The 15,390-nt window shown below is 38.6% G+C and overlaps 1 protein-coding gene across 1 annotated transcript in view; it reads right to left on the bottom strand.

Moving 5' to 3' along the window:
• The window catches only part of LOC102815678 (ubiquitin-conjugating enzyme E2 W-like), an 88,625-nt gene that overhangs the window by 43,303 nt on the left and 29,932 nt on the right, over positions 1–15,390 (bottom strand). The window contains exon 2 of the mRNA XM_006860008.1: positions 2,932–3,023. Within this exon, the coding sequence (XP_006860070.1) occupies positions 2,932–3,023 (92 nt within the window). The remainder of the gene's footprint in view (positions 1–2,931; positions 3,024–15,390) is intronic.

The raw sequence follows: 15,390 nt of genomic DNA, 5'->3' as shown, positions 1-15,390 counted from the left end.
ACTTGATTATAAATTACAGATATGCGTTGTGCTGTTAGGAAGATTAATTACCTCAGTAGAACACCTAGCACATTCTAACATCAAAGTCAGTGTTGTTAAGTGTGACTCATAGTGACCCTATAGAGGGTTTCTGAGGAACGGTTGGTGAGTTTGAACCGCTGACCTTGCAGTTAAAACCAACCTTGTGGTCCAGTGCTCAGTGTACAGTAAACTAAGTATTGGTGGTTGTTGTTAAGTGCCATTGAGTCAGTTCCAACCCATAGCAACTCCATATAGAGTTTCCTAGGAGTGACTGGTAAGCTTGAACTGTTCATCTTGCAATTCAAACCAACTTTGTAGTCCAATGTATTAACCCACAGTGCCACACCAGGACTCCAAAATTAAATACAAGGGAGATCAGAGTTTGTGAAAAATGGAATGAAAAAAGAACTGAATTTTTCCATTAACATTTTGAAACCCTCTCATAACACTCATACAATACAAAGACCGTGTTAAAAAACAAACACATATTGCTCCCTTAAAACACACAAAACAGGTCCTATTGAAGCTCAAAATCCCTCTTATCTTTTCCCCTTGACATCCACCAGGTAGAGATATTCCAGGGAAGAACTAGTACTTCCCGAAGGTCTTTAGTTCTGCTTATAAGGCCATATTTAGGACACACAATGAATCATAAATCTATATGTAATCTATATACCCAAGCACAACTTTTAAATAATAGTTAAGTGACAATAGTAAGGTTGGCCCAGGATTGGGCAGTGTTTCTTTCTGCTGTGCATAAGGTCACGATGGGTCGGTATCGACTCAATGGCACCTAACAACAAGCACCCACCATCCGCTCCTTGGAAAACCTATACAGCAGGATCGCTATGGGTCAGAATTGACTCAACAACACTTTAACAATGAGTATCTCTTTAATCTTCATAACAAGCTTTCACTAATTAAAAAATAATTCATGTTCATTGTAGATCTTTTAAAAAGTACAAATAAAATAAAACCACCTAGAGATAACCAATGTTAATGTTTTGTTTTGTTCATGCTTTTTCATGGTAGTTATTTTGCAGTTTCCTATGTCAATAAATATGCTTTGAAAATACAGTAGATTGCTATATAGATTCAAAATCCAACTGTTGTTGTTATTAGGTGCCATCAAGTTGGTACCGACTCATAGCGACCCTATGTAAAACAGATTGAAACAGTGTGTAGTACTGAGCCAACATCACAATTGCTGCCAAACTTGAGCCCACTGATGCTGCCACTTTGCCAATCCATCTTGCTGGGGGTCTTCCTCTTTTTCTCTGACCTCTATCTTGTCAAACATGATACCCTTCTCCAGTGACTGGTCCCTCTGGGCAATATGTCTGAAGTATGAGAGACCAAGTCTGGCCATCCGAGCCTCCAAAGGAGCACTCTAGTGGTACTGCTTCCAACAGAGATCTGTTTGTTCTTTTGGCAGCCCATGGTACTTTAAATATTCTCCTCTAACACCATAACTCAAATGAATCAATTCTTCTATGATCTTCCTTATTCACTGTCCAACTTTTGCATTCATGTATATGAGGCTACTGAAAATACCATGGTTTGGGTATGACGCACCTTAGTCCTCAAACTGACATCTTTGCTCTTGAACATTTTAAAGAGGACTTGTGCTGCAGATTTGCCTAATGCAATACGTTTGATTTATTGACTGCTGCTTCCATGAGTGTTGATGGTTGATCCGAAAAAAAATGTCTTTGACAATCTCAATCTTGTCTCCATTGATAAAAATGTTGTTTATTGGTCCAGTGGTGAGGTCTTTTGTTTTCTTTACATTGAGATGCAATCCATATCGAAGGCTGTGCTTTTTGATTTCATCAGTAAATGTTTTAAGTCCTCTTCACTTTCAGCAAGCAAGGTTGTATCATCTGCATATCGCAGGTTGTTAATGAGTATTCCCCTAATCCTGATGCCACACTTTTCTTCATATAACCCAGCTTCTCAGATTGTTTGTTAAGCATACAGGTTGAACAACTATAGTGAGAGAATGCAACCCTGTCACACAACTTTCCTAATTTTAAACCATTCAGTGTTCCCATGTTCTGTGCGAACAACTGCCTCTTGGTCTATGTACAGGTTCCTCATGAGCACAATGAAGTGTTCAGGAATACTCCGCAATACTGTCCATAGCTTGTCATGATCCACACAGTCAAAAGCCTTTGCATAGTCAATAAAGCACCAGTAAACATCTTTCTGGTATTCTCTGCTTTCAGCCAAGATCCATCTGACATCAGCAATGATAACCCTTGTTTCATGACTTCTTCTGAATCATGCCTGAACCTCTGGAAGTTCTCTGTCAATGTACGTTGTCATTTCTTTATTACTTTTAGTAAAACTCTACTCATATGGGATATCAAAGATATCGTCCAATGATTGCCGCGAAGTCCAATAGAGCTTCATTATGTGTACATTTAAATTACATAAATTCAAACCATCACTGTTTATGGTTTTAATCATGAGCATATGAAGGGACTTCAAAAAAGTTCTTGAAATAATTCCATTTTTCCAGGAACTTTCAAAGTCCCCTCTTATGTTCCAGAATAAGGATGACCTGGGAACAGATCTTAAAGTCCTGTGATTATTTAGTTGCTCTAATTTGGATGTTTACACAGGTCTATTTCACACATCATGACTCCTAATCAAAGAAGGAGCCATCTACTCTCCTTTTGAAGAAAATGGCTTTGTTGGACTTTTTAGGGCAGAGTATATTCCAATGTGCCCTCCTTAGGGAAATTATGACTGTACACAATTTTATTTACATGCTATCAATCATTACAACTCAATGATGCTTTTTAGTGTACTTCCCTGACAAACCATTTAAAAATGAACATATACTCATATATCACTTTGGTAATAAAATAAATGAATATAAGTACTTAAAAATTAAACACTTACTGTGTAATTGAATTTTGAACACTCTTTTCATTTAAAGTCATCCCAGGAGGTGGGTCATTTTGCAAAGCCAACAGTTCTTTCTGTAGTCGTTTCTAGAAAAAATTATCAATAACAATTTGTACTTTTTTACACCATATCCTTCTACTTACACAGTCTAAAATCTTTCAATTAAATTCTATCTAAATGCACAAACCTCTTCCTTTATATCTTCTATATATCCTATGTGCTTCATTCTCAAAATTTTAATTGTCTTAAAATTCAATCTATTAAATATCAAAATATTTATAAATACAGGTATGAGTTTTTTAACATCCATTTAAGACATCTAACAACAAATGTGTCTGCAGCCCCGTAAGACTTTTTTAAAGGGAAAGTAACTCTTCCTTTACTACTTCCTCCTAATAGGGTGTGGTGTGGCACAGTAGGATAAGCACTCGACCTAAAGGTTGGTTTGAACTACAAGGCTGGTAGTTCAAACTCACCAACAACTCCTCTGAAACCCTATAAAAGGCTGCTATGAATCGGAACCAACTCGACAGTCCTTAACAACAACTACTAAAATGGTTTTTCAAGAAATCCTGGTGTGGCACTGTGGGATACACACTCGAACTGCTAATCGTTTAGGTCGGTGGTTCACATCCACCACCAGCTCCTGGAAATCCTATACAGAGTTGCTATGACTCGAAACCAACTCACCGGCACCAAACAATAACAACAATGGTTTTAAAGAACCTTAACCAAGTCTTGCAGCATTGGTTCATAGGTGGGATACAGGCAAAGAACATGGCTCTGTCCAGTGGGCAAACAGATGGCAGGAGCAGTGGCTCCAGGAGCTGGGCTGCACCTGCTGCTCAGGGAGTTGGAACAGTGGGCAGGGCTGGGTGTACTCTGTTCCCTCCTCACTCTGCTTCTGCTACCACCTTATCAGCAACCTTCTCTATCAGCAGCTCCAGTAATAGCAATGAGAAAAACTGAAATTGGGCTCCCATTAAGTTTTAATCTTGGTGTGGTGCTACAAGATAATGCAATGGGCTGTAAAGTTGGTTTGAACCACGAGGTCAGCAATTTAGATTCACCAGTCATTCCTCAGAAACCCTATACACAGAGTTGGTATGAGTTGGAGCCAACTGAACAGCACTTAATAACAACAACGAAGTTTAGTATGGTGTTCGCACACAACATACAAGTCATATAATGTCCTATTTCAGAGAACATATTGTAGACAGTAAGCAAACCTGTACATTTGTAAACACTGACACTATAGTGTTTATTAAGAGCAGCCAGTTACCAACAAAACATCAACTACTTTAGAGTGCCTGGATGCCAGAGTTAAACCAAAAGACCGGCGGTTCGAACCCACCTAGAGGAACATGGAAACACAGGTCTGGCAAATTGTTCCAAAATATCACAATCTTGAAAATCCTATGGGGAAGTTCTATTCTGCGCATGTGGGTTGAAATGAATCAGATTGTACTCAACAACACCCAACATCAATAGACTAGGTTTTAAGTGCTTAAGCTTTACTGCTGTTGTTAAGTGCCACTGAGTTGGTTTCGACTCACAGCGACCCTTTACAGGGTTTCAAGGAGTTGGCAGTGTGTTTGAACAGACAACCTTGTGGTGAGCAGTCCAATGCTTCTCCTACAAGGCCTCACCAGGATTCCTAAGCTTTAATAGTGTTTCCTTTATTGCTCTCCAATTATGAAAACCATAGTTGTCCATTATCCTTTAAGGCAATATTTAAAACAAGCTTTCCAGAGAAGCTATAACAAATAACCCTTTATGCAGAAAGTCTTTTTAAAAAGCTTAAATTTGCCATCTATAACCCTTATTGCTTTCGTAAGTAGGATCAAAGGCACACTACATAATTTAACCTTTCAAAGTAATATTGTTTTACACATTATTCATGAAAACAGCATACAAGGACTTTATATAGACAAAACAAAACAAACCCACTGCCACCAAGTAGATTCAACTCATAGGAACCCTGGAACAGGGTTTCTGAGGCTATATATCTTTATGTGAGCAGAAAACTTCATCTTTCTCCTGCAGAGCAGCTGGAGGGTTTGAACTGTCAACCTTGTGGTTAGCCGACCAGTGTTTATCCAACAGCTCCACGTGGGCTTCTTTTATCAAGCTCAGAGATATGCAAAGTCATGCCCATACTACTGTTGTGTGCTGTTGAGGCACTTCTGACTTATAGTAATCCTGTGTAAGGTTTCTGAGCCTGGAGCGCTGGTAGCATAGTGGTTACGAATTGGCCTGCGAACCTTAAGTTCAGCAGTTTGAAACTATCAGCTGTTCCATGGGAGAAAGGTGTGGCTTTCTGCTCCCGTAAAGATTTACAGCTTTGGAAACCCTGTACAGGGTCGCTATGAGTCGGTTCCGACTCCATGGCACATAACAACAATCGCTATAGGAGCACAAAGTCTCATCTTTCACCCAAGGAGCAGCTGGTGGATATGAACCATCAATCTAACTGCTAACAGCCTATTGTGTAATCTCACTATGCCACCAGGATTCCTTATGTTGGTACTAGATACCTCCAAAATGACTATTTTGCATTCTTTTTTTTTTTTTTTTTAATATTTTGCTTTCTTAGTTATACAACTTTATTATTGTCTTCCCTTAACATTAGTTGATTTTTTCCAATATATAACAAAGTAAATAAAAAAACACAGCAGTCTCTGGATCCAGACTTTCTAGAGCCACTAAGGCTATATGAACCCCCAAAACTACTGCCTTGAAGTAACCTTTTAAATCTCAAAACAAAAACATCCCCTGAAGTCTTCTTAAAACCAAACCATGCTGTTGCTGTTGTTAAGTGCTGTCAAGTAGATTCTCCAATTCATAGCAACTCTGTCTGTAAAAGGTTTCCGAGAAGTGGCTGGTGAGCTTGAACCGCCAACCTTGAAGTTCAAACCAATACTGCAGACCAGTGCATTAAACCACAGCATCACACTAGTAAATAATCTTTAAACCTCACAAAAACATCCCCTGAAGTTTTCTTAAAACCAAACAATAGTTTCACTGTTTTAGGAAGGTGTCTAGTTGTACACTGTGCTATTTTTAAGAACTTTCTAGATGGGATCAAAGTGACAAAAGCAACCTGGAAGCTCAAACAGGAAGCTAAAGGAGCAGGGAGTTTATGCTAATGGAAAAAATTTTTGGAAAAGGAGGGTGAGAATTATCACTTAAAAGATGTAATCAGGCTTCCAAGGCAAGATGGTGGAATAGGCAGACCATCTCAGAAAGGAAGCTGAACAGGAACAGCAAGAAATGCAGATAAACGGGCTGTCCTGGCACAGTGCGGCCATGAGTTTTTGAGGGTAGCTGTTGACACAACAGCCTGGAGAAATGACACACACTGGAGGTTGGCAGTGAGGAGGATGTGGTTTTTCCTTGTTCCACAAGCCCTCCTAGTAGCCAGGGTGTGGCCAGTCCCTAACTTTTCCTGCTCAGCAGCAAGTGGCACTCCACTCCAGCTCAGCCTTGGGGTTAGGTGCAAGGCACACACCCCCATCACCACCATGTCCAGAAGCGGGTGAATTTCCCCTCATTAAATCTTATTATTGACGTTTGTTTGGGGGAAGCACAAATTGCGCCCATACAATCCAGCCACATCTGTACTTCCTGCAGCTCCACCTACCGTATGAATATCACTCACTTCTGTATCACCTGACCCAAGACAATCAGCAGCCATCTTCAGGCAAACCCACCCTAAACTAAGCTACACAGCTAACAGAGCTGCGTAAACACTTCAAGTCTCTACCACATCCACCAGGAGACAGATGGTGAGCATCTGAGAACACACCAAATACAATAATCAGTTAAAGGTAAATACAATGATACAATGTTTCAGAGACAACACACAATATTAGCTTACATGACAACACAAGACAGAGTTCTTCAAAACAAGTGGCCAAAACAGAATCAGAAAATATAATACCAGAAATGATATCGAAATAACCTGGTAAGGAATTCAAAAAACTGATATTTAGGTACTTTCAACGGACTAATAGAATGATCAAGAAAATTGCAAATGAAATTAAGTAAAAGAGAGGTAAAACTTTGAAAGAATTCACAAACACATAACCACAATTTGAAAAAAATAAATGAAAAATCAGTAACCATACAAAAACAGCAAATAGAAATCCAGAAGATTAATACTAAGATTTCAGAACTAGATAATGCTTTAAAAGGTAAAGGAGTAGAAGTAAATCAATGTAAAGGAGAGTTAATGAGTCTGAAGGCAAATCTCTTAATATTCATCTATTAGAGGAGCAATCGGGTGTGGTGTCGTAGGATAATCACAAGGTAAACAGTGGTTCAAACCGACCAGCTGCTTCTTAGGAACCCTATACTGGGTCACTATGAGTCGGAATCAACTTGACGGCACTTAACAATAACAAAGAGGAGCAATCAGAAAAAAGAACAAAAAAATCTGAAGAAAGCCTAAGAATTGATTATGTGGGACACTATAAAGAGAAATCACTATGTGATTGGAATTCCTGAATAGATTTAAAAAAAAAAAAAAAAAAAGCAAAGAATTATTGGAAGAAAACTTTCCTAACATAATCAAAGATGAGAAGATATGAATTCAAGAAGCAAAACGAACTCCATATAGAACAGATACACCACGCCCCAAATCACAATGACATAATCAAACTTGCCAATACCAGAGACAAGGGAAGAATTCAGAGAACAATTGGGGGTGGGGGGTGGGGAGACAGGACACGACAATGAAAAGTTATCTAACAAAGAAGTACATGTAAAACTATGATTTCTCAGTAGAAACCATGCAGGCCAGAAGACAATGGATGACATGTATAAAACTCTTATAGAAAAAAGATGCCAACCAACAGTCCTGTACTCAGCAGAATTGTTCCTCAAAAATACTATGGCAAAAGTAGGCATTTCCAGATACACAAAAATCAAAAGAATTTGTAAATTCTTACAAAATATGCAAACAAAGGGAGTTATTTGGACAGAGCACCAATAATCTTAGATTAACATATATATGACAATCATTACCAGAATTCAGCAAAGTAAAACAAACCTCCAAGACTTCAAATAGGGAACCATTTTTGGTTTGCAGCAACAACAAAAAACTCCACAATATAAAAAGAGAGAATGTAGCTACAGAACTTCCAAATGAAGTGGAAATAAAGTAGATTCCAAGAAAAAAAATTTTAACTGCAACTATAAAACTAGACCAAGCCTTACTCTTAGCCCTAATCCAACCTGAGTCCAAACTATAATCCCAGCATTAAACAAAGTCCTAGGTTTGAACTTCAAGATCAGCAATTCAAACCTTCAGTAACCGTATACAGGATTGCTATGAGTCGGAACCAACTCAACAGCACCTAGTTTAGAGCTAGCCATAGTCCTAACTCTAATCCAACCCTCCAAAAAAATATGTAGAATAGTTTATGTAGAAATAGTTGAATTGTTATATGTTCTATGTATATTTTCACCAAAGAATGAGTAATTTTTTAAAGGTCTGATTCAAACAAAGCAAAAAATGTTTGCCATTTGTTAGATTTGGGCGGAGGGTGCATGGGTGTTAGTTGTATTCATTTCAGGTCTTTACTATGTTGTTGTTGTTTTCAAGTGCCTTCAAGTGTTTCAACTGACAGTGACTCTGTAGAGGGTTTCCAAGAAGTGGCTGGTAAATTTGAATCACCAACATTGTGGTTCAAACGGACCTTGTGGTCAAGTGCTTTATCCCAGCGCCACACCACGTCTTTACTATATGTCTGTAATAGTATTTCATTATTTAAGGAAAGTTATATGGCTACTAGAAACAAAAAACAACACAGCAACCTCTAATTCATGGGCCTGAAAACCAAATAGCCAAAGTTATTAGGATGCGTGCAAGGTCATATCAATTATAAATGGGTGTCTTTTCTTGGATTAAAATGAACATCTGTTCAAAGCTCGAGTTCTCTGCTTACAAACTGGTTTCTACTTTTCTAGAAAGTGAGTTATCACTATCAATATAGCAGTTTCTAGATCTTTTCAATCCATTACATCACTAGATTATGAAGCTTCTTCCCCTTTTGGTGAGAATCACTTCAATAAAGAGAACTATAATAAACGATCCTTTTAGGTGTTACAAATAAACATTTTCTCACATCTTTCAGTATTACAACTGCTATTAATAATGGAAAAGAGCTCTGGTAGTGCAGTGGTTACGAATTGGGCTGCGAACCACAAGGTCAGCAGTTCGAAACTACCAGCTGTTCTGCGGAAGAAAGATGAGGCTTTCTGCTCCCGTAAAGATTTACAGCTTCAGAAACCCTAAGCAGGGTTGCTATGAGTCGGAACCAACTCCACAGCACATAACAACAACAACAATTAATAATGGTAGATATTGATGAAATACCCTCCAAACAAATTACAAAATGAAATGAAGCTGCTGTATGATTTGCTTTGAGTAAAAAGGAAACTATAAATTTGTTAGAACAGAGCTTTAAATTTGTTCTGCCAATGCTAACAAATGTGGGTTCTGTAGTAAAATAAATTTCAAGAAATAGGCATACACAAAGTAAAACCAGTTTTTCAACGCAGTACTTCTCAGACTTCTAACTTACTTAACACAGTATTACAGAATTACACAGTAATTCTCCAAGACAAGGTAGATTATACAAACGTTTCCAAAAATAATGAAGCTATAAAATCCCCTCTGTGTAACATATCTTAGAGAAGTGTTCTTCCAAAGACCACACGTTAGAAAGCTGCTATGGATATACTTCAGATCTTGGGGACTATGCTAAGACATACAAGATAACCCATGTTAGTGGAGACAGGATGAGGATGCCTAAGGGTATAAAGACAAGCCAACATAGGTTTTATTGATAGAATTATCCTGAGGTCTCCTGAACATAATGGTGAAGGGTGCTATGGAAAAAGAAATGTTTGTTCTCCCCAGTGTTTCTTAGATGTTCACAGTCAACCTCCAAAAGAATCCAGTTCAAGGATTCACAACCTTGGATTACCATCCCTTCATCATTGTACCTGGTTGGTCTACATGACCAACAGAACACAGAAGAAATGCTATTATCACTCCCTGGTATTGAAGTAAGCAATCAATCCCATAAGAGTCCCATAGTTTCTCTTAAGAAACATGTTTCTAAAGTTCTCTAAATGTGGACATTGTTGTTAAGTGCCATCAAGTTGGCACTTAAAGACTCATAAAGACTCTATATAGGGTTTTCAAAGAGTGACTGATGAGTTTCAACTGCTCTCCCTGTGATTCAAACTAACCTTGCAGTCCAGTGTTTATCCTACAGTGCCACACCAGGTCTGCAAATTTGGACACAGTATGGTGCTGTAGGATAAGCACTCAATCATAAGGTCTCTGTGTGAACCACAAGGTCGATGGTTCAAACTCATCAGCTGCTCCTCGGGAACCCCATTAGGTGAGTCAAACCAGCTCGATGGCACTTACCAACAAAAAGAACAACAAAAATTCACACTCATCTGAAAATCTAATATAACCGCATAGCATCTGTTATCAGAATGCTATGACCACATGAGGGCTTTATCTCACTACACTGAAGACAAAGTATTCCAGAAGTAGATAAGAAGCAATACCAGTAGGAAAGGATATTAGCAAGAACAACAGCACCACCACATTACAAAACCATCCTGTCAGGACTGGTCTACTTTGACAGATAGTGATGAAAACAGCAGCTATAGAATTTGATAACTATAAAATGGGGAAATAACTGCAAAAGTTAACTACTATCCCTAAAGAAGAACAACTCAGAAAGGACAGGAGTTGGTAGAGTCATAGCCATATACCATCTTTGTCTGATAGGCATGGGAAAACTAATTCCATATACAGGTTTTGGTGGTGGTGGTGGTAAGTGCCATCAAGACGGTTGATTCATAGCAACCCAGTCAGTACAGGGTTTCCAAGGAATGGCTGGTGAACTTGAATCGGTGACCTTGTGGTTCAAACCAACTTTGCAGTCCAGCACAGTGGCCACACCAGGGTTCCATTCCACTGACTAACATTCCAATAATTATCAGTTCTGAAGTAAGTCAAATCCCTCATTTTCCCCACCCCTGAAGTCCTGATGTGGCGCTGTAGGGTAAGCATGGACTGCTAATGGAAAGGTTGTTGTTAAGTGCCGGGGAGTAGGTTCCGACTCATAGCAACCCCCATATGGGGTTTCCAAGGGGCGGCTAGTGGATTTGAACTGCCAACCCTGCAGTCCAAACAAGACCTTGCAGTCCAGTCCATTATCTTTCAGTGCCACATCAGGACTCCCAAAGGTGGTTCAAACCCACCAGCCACTCCTGTGAAACCCTATACAGGGTTGCTATGAGTCAGAACTTGATAGTACTTATTAACAACAACAAAAAAACAAACAAGTAAGGAGATTGGATCAGGAATCAAAACCTTCCCAACAAAGGGTCAGATGGATTCATTGGTAAAGTCAACCAAACATCTAAAGAATCAGCACCAATCAATCCTTCTCAAACTCTTTCAAAAATTAGAAAAGGAGAGAACATTCCTGATTCATTCTATGAGAGCAGCAATGCCCTGATACCAAAGCCAAAAAGACACCACACGAAAACTAAACAAATGTCCCTCAAGAATATTAATACAAAAATCCTCAACAATGTACTGTTGTTGTTGTGTGTTGTCAAGGCAATTACTGTTCATTGTGATCCCACAGGAAAAAGTATAACACCCACAAGGTTTCCCCTAAACCGTAATCTTTGCAGGTGAAGATCGCTATGTCTTTTCTCCCATGAAATCACTGGTGGGGTAGCTTAAAACCACTGACCTTCCAGTTTGCAGCCAGTGCTTAACCACTGCACCCCAAGCAATCCCAACAAAATATTAGCAAATAGAATCTAATAGCATATTACATTATTATACCCTATGATGAAGTGGGATTTATCCCAGGATTGCAAGCTTGGTTCAACTTAAGAAAAATCTATGTAATGCATCACATTAATAGAATGAAGGAACAGAACCATAAGATCTCATTTAATATAGAAAAAGCATTTGTAAAAATCTAACACTTTCATTGTACACACTCAGTAAACTAGATATACAAAGGAAATTCTTCAATCTGATAAAACCTGGAACTAACCTAGTACTCAACGAAGAAACTACTGAGAGCTTCACCCTTAAGATCAGCAAAAAGAAGGCTGTCTAACACAGTATTGCAAATTTTAATCAGAGCAATTAAATAAAAAATATAGGGTATCCAAATTGCAGCTACGTAATCACAGTTGGAGCTGAATCTACAGCACTTAACAGCAACCTAAAACTTGGGAATCCTGGTGTGATGCTGCAGGATAAGAAATGGAACACAAGGTCGGTTTGAGTGGCAAGCTTGGCAGTTGAAACTCATCAGTCATTCCTTGGAAACCCTATACAGGGTCACTGTGAGTCAAAACCACCTCAAAGGCACTAACAACAACAAACATACAACTAATGTGGTAATTCTGTATGATAAACATTGGTCTGTGAACCACAAGGTTGGCTGCTCTGTGGGTGAAAGATGAGGCTTTCTGCTACCACAAAGCTGTACAGCCTCAGCAATGCTATAGAGAGTAGGAACCGACTCAACAGCAGTTAACAACGTGATACAGCTATTGGTCTCTAGTGTCCATAGCAAAAGAGAAATCAGAAAATCAGAGGTTCAAAGAAGAAACTAGTCTACATGAACACAGCCAGAGGAACTATTTGATGCCCAGTTACCACTACCAACCTTTCTAATAAGGTTCAGAATAAATGGCCCCTGAGAGACTAGGAGAAAAATGTGAACAGAACTTCAAATTATTTTAACAGCAAAAACCAGACTGGCTATAGCTGGAAGACTCCCTAAACCTATTGTCCTGAGATACTCTTCAAACCAAAAACCACCCTCTGAGGTTACCTTGTAGCAAAATAACAGAGTGGCTTAATTAAAAAATTAATATTACCCATAAGCACTGTACTCCTTTAAAAAACTCACCTATATGAGACCAAATGGTCAAGGATTACTTTATAATGAAGATGACAATTTAACGAGGCAGAGAAAGTAGACTAATGAAAATAGATCAGAATAGAAATAATGTTCACTCTAAGCAAAAAATTGAACCAACGTCATGAATAATTTGTATAGAAATTGTTTAATGGGAACTAAACTGATGTGTAAACTTTCACTGAAAACACAACTATTATTGTAAAAAAACACATCAAACTGCAAAGGGAGAAAAAAATTGTCTTAAGATGACATGATTTTACATACAAAAACTTTCAAGAATACAAATGAATTAATAATTAACTCAGCAAGTAATAGGATATAAAACTGAAACACAAAAATAAGTTCTGATGATTTTCTCTGTAAACATTTACTCAAGTTGCAATAAAAAGTTTCTATACACCATTAATAAACAAGCTGAAAAGGAAATAAGCAATTTCACTTACAATAGCAGCTAAAACAATACAATACCTACTTATAAATTTAACAGGGAATATTAAACACTTGTTCACTGAAAACTAGAATATATGACAGAGAAAGTTTCTAAAACATAAGTAGACATTCCATGTTCATGGATCAGAAAACCTAATATTGTTGAGATGCCCATAACAAAGAGACCTATATTTTCAGCATATTCCCTATCAACATTCCAACAGTCTTTTTTCAAAAACAATAGGCAAAAAAACATTGTATTGTGGTTTGGGCCAAAGTTTACCTAGCAAACTAATTTCCCTTCCAACAATTTATACGCATTTTGTTTTGTGACATTATTTGCAATCCCTTCCTACTTCCTACCTGGGTTGCTAGTTTACATTCACCTACCTTCCTTGCCTTCTGAACTTTGTTTTTGGGCAAAAACTGCCCTTTTGTTCTTGGCTGACTGCTCTGATGTCTTAATTATCTGATGCTGTAAGAGAAATATCACAAGTGGATGGCTGTAACAACCAGAAATTTATTTTCTCAGTTTAGGAGGCTAGATGTCCAAATTCTTGGGAAGTCCCCCTCCTTTTTGGCTCTGGAGAAAGGACCTTGTCTCTTTTCAGCATCTGTAGGTCCAGAATTCAGTGGAGATCTTCGTGTATCTTTTCTTAGCATCAATCTTCCATGAATCTAGAAGCTTCAGGCAGCAGGGACCCCAGGTCCAAAGGAAGCACTCCAGTCCCAGCTCTTTTATCTTGGAGGTAGTAAGTCCTTCTATCTCCGTTCAAGTCTCTATCCTTATTCAGTTGTAAGACAAAGGTGTTGCATGCTACACCCTTGGGATTCTGCCTTGGGTAGTGGTGAGAATAAGGGTGATATGACATTATATGAAAAACACTGAACTGCTAACCGCAAGATCAGAGGTTCAAATCCACCAGTCACTCCTTGGAAACCCTATACAGGGTCGCTATGAGTTGGAACTGACTTGAAGGCATTTAACACAAGCTTATTTGCTTTATCACATCAAATCATATCCTATAGGACAGTCAAACCACTGAGAATACTGGCACAAAATGTTAAACATCACATCTGAGGAGTATACTCCTCACAAGTGTTATTGTTCACTTATGTTTTGTTGTTGTCAAGTTGGCTCCAACAGATTGAAAACTATACAAAACAACAAATACTGTATGACATTATTTATATGAATTATCTAGAATAGGCAAATGAATAGACATAAAACTTTATTACTGGTTACTATGGTTTGGAGTCCTGGTGTGGCACTGTGTAGATTAATGCACTGGACTAAAAAGCTGGTTTGAATCGCAAGGTCAGCAGCTCCTAGGAAACTCTATTCAGGGTTGCTATGGGTTGGAACTGACTTGACGGCACTTAACAACCGGAAGGGTTGGATAGGAGGGGAAAATGAGAATTACTATTTTATGGACACTAAGTTTCTGTTTGGGGGTGATGAAAAACTTTGGCGATGGGGTAACGGTTGCAAACATGGTGAATGTATTTGTCATTGAACTATACACTAAAAAGTGAACTGTCACAAAGATCCTCAATTAAGATCAAATGCCTACTTCTACTCACAAAATGTGAAAGACAGAAGCAAAGGGATGAAATATTAAAGTACTGAAAAACAAAAACATCAAAAAATTCTATATTCAAGAGGGAACAAATCCTCACAGCAAGAAACATTCACATACCCCCCCACACACAGAGTGGACGGAGAAGTGCAGCTTGGACATTGGATACTCAAATGGGGATGGAGGGACTACAAAGGCAAGAAGTGACTGGCCTACAAGCTTTCAAGAGGGAACCTGGTGCTAGGGAGCATGGTGGAAGGCAGAAGCTTCAGTAGGTACTATTCAATCTGTCTGGGCGGAGCCGATGAAAGGAAATACAGATGGGTAACTCATGATACTGTAGTGAATAATGCTTATCAGGACGGATTATGAGGGTTGGAAATGCAAAGGTAGAAGTTTTGTAACAAGGAAGGGAGTGATTAATTCTCCAGGATAGGAGCGGAGGCCTCTGC

Source organism: Chrysochloris asiatica, unplaced genomic scaffold, assembly GCF_000296735.1.
Source record: "Chrysochloris asiatica unplaced genomic scaffold, ChrAsi1.0 scaffold00036, whole genome shotgun sequence".
In the NCBI taxonomy this organism is placed as follows: Eukaryota; Metazoa; Chordata; class Mammalia; order Afrosoricida; family Chrysochloridae; genus Chrysochloris; species Chrysochloris asiatica.
Note: the sequence above shows the minus strand (reverse complement) of the source record. Positions and strands in the feature narration are given on the sequence as shown.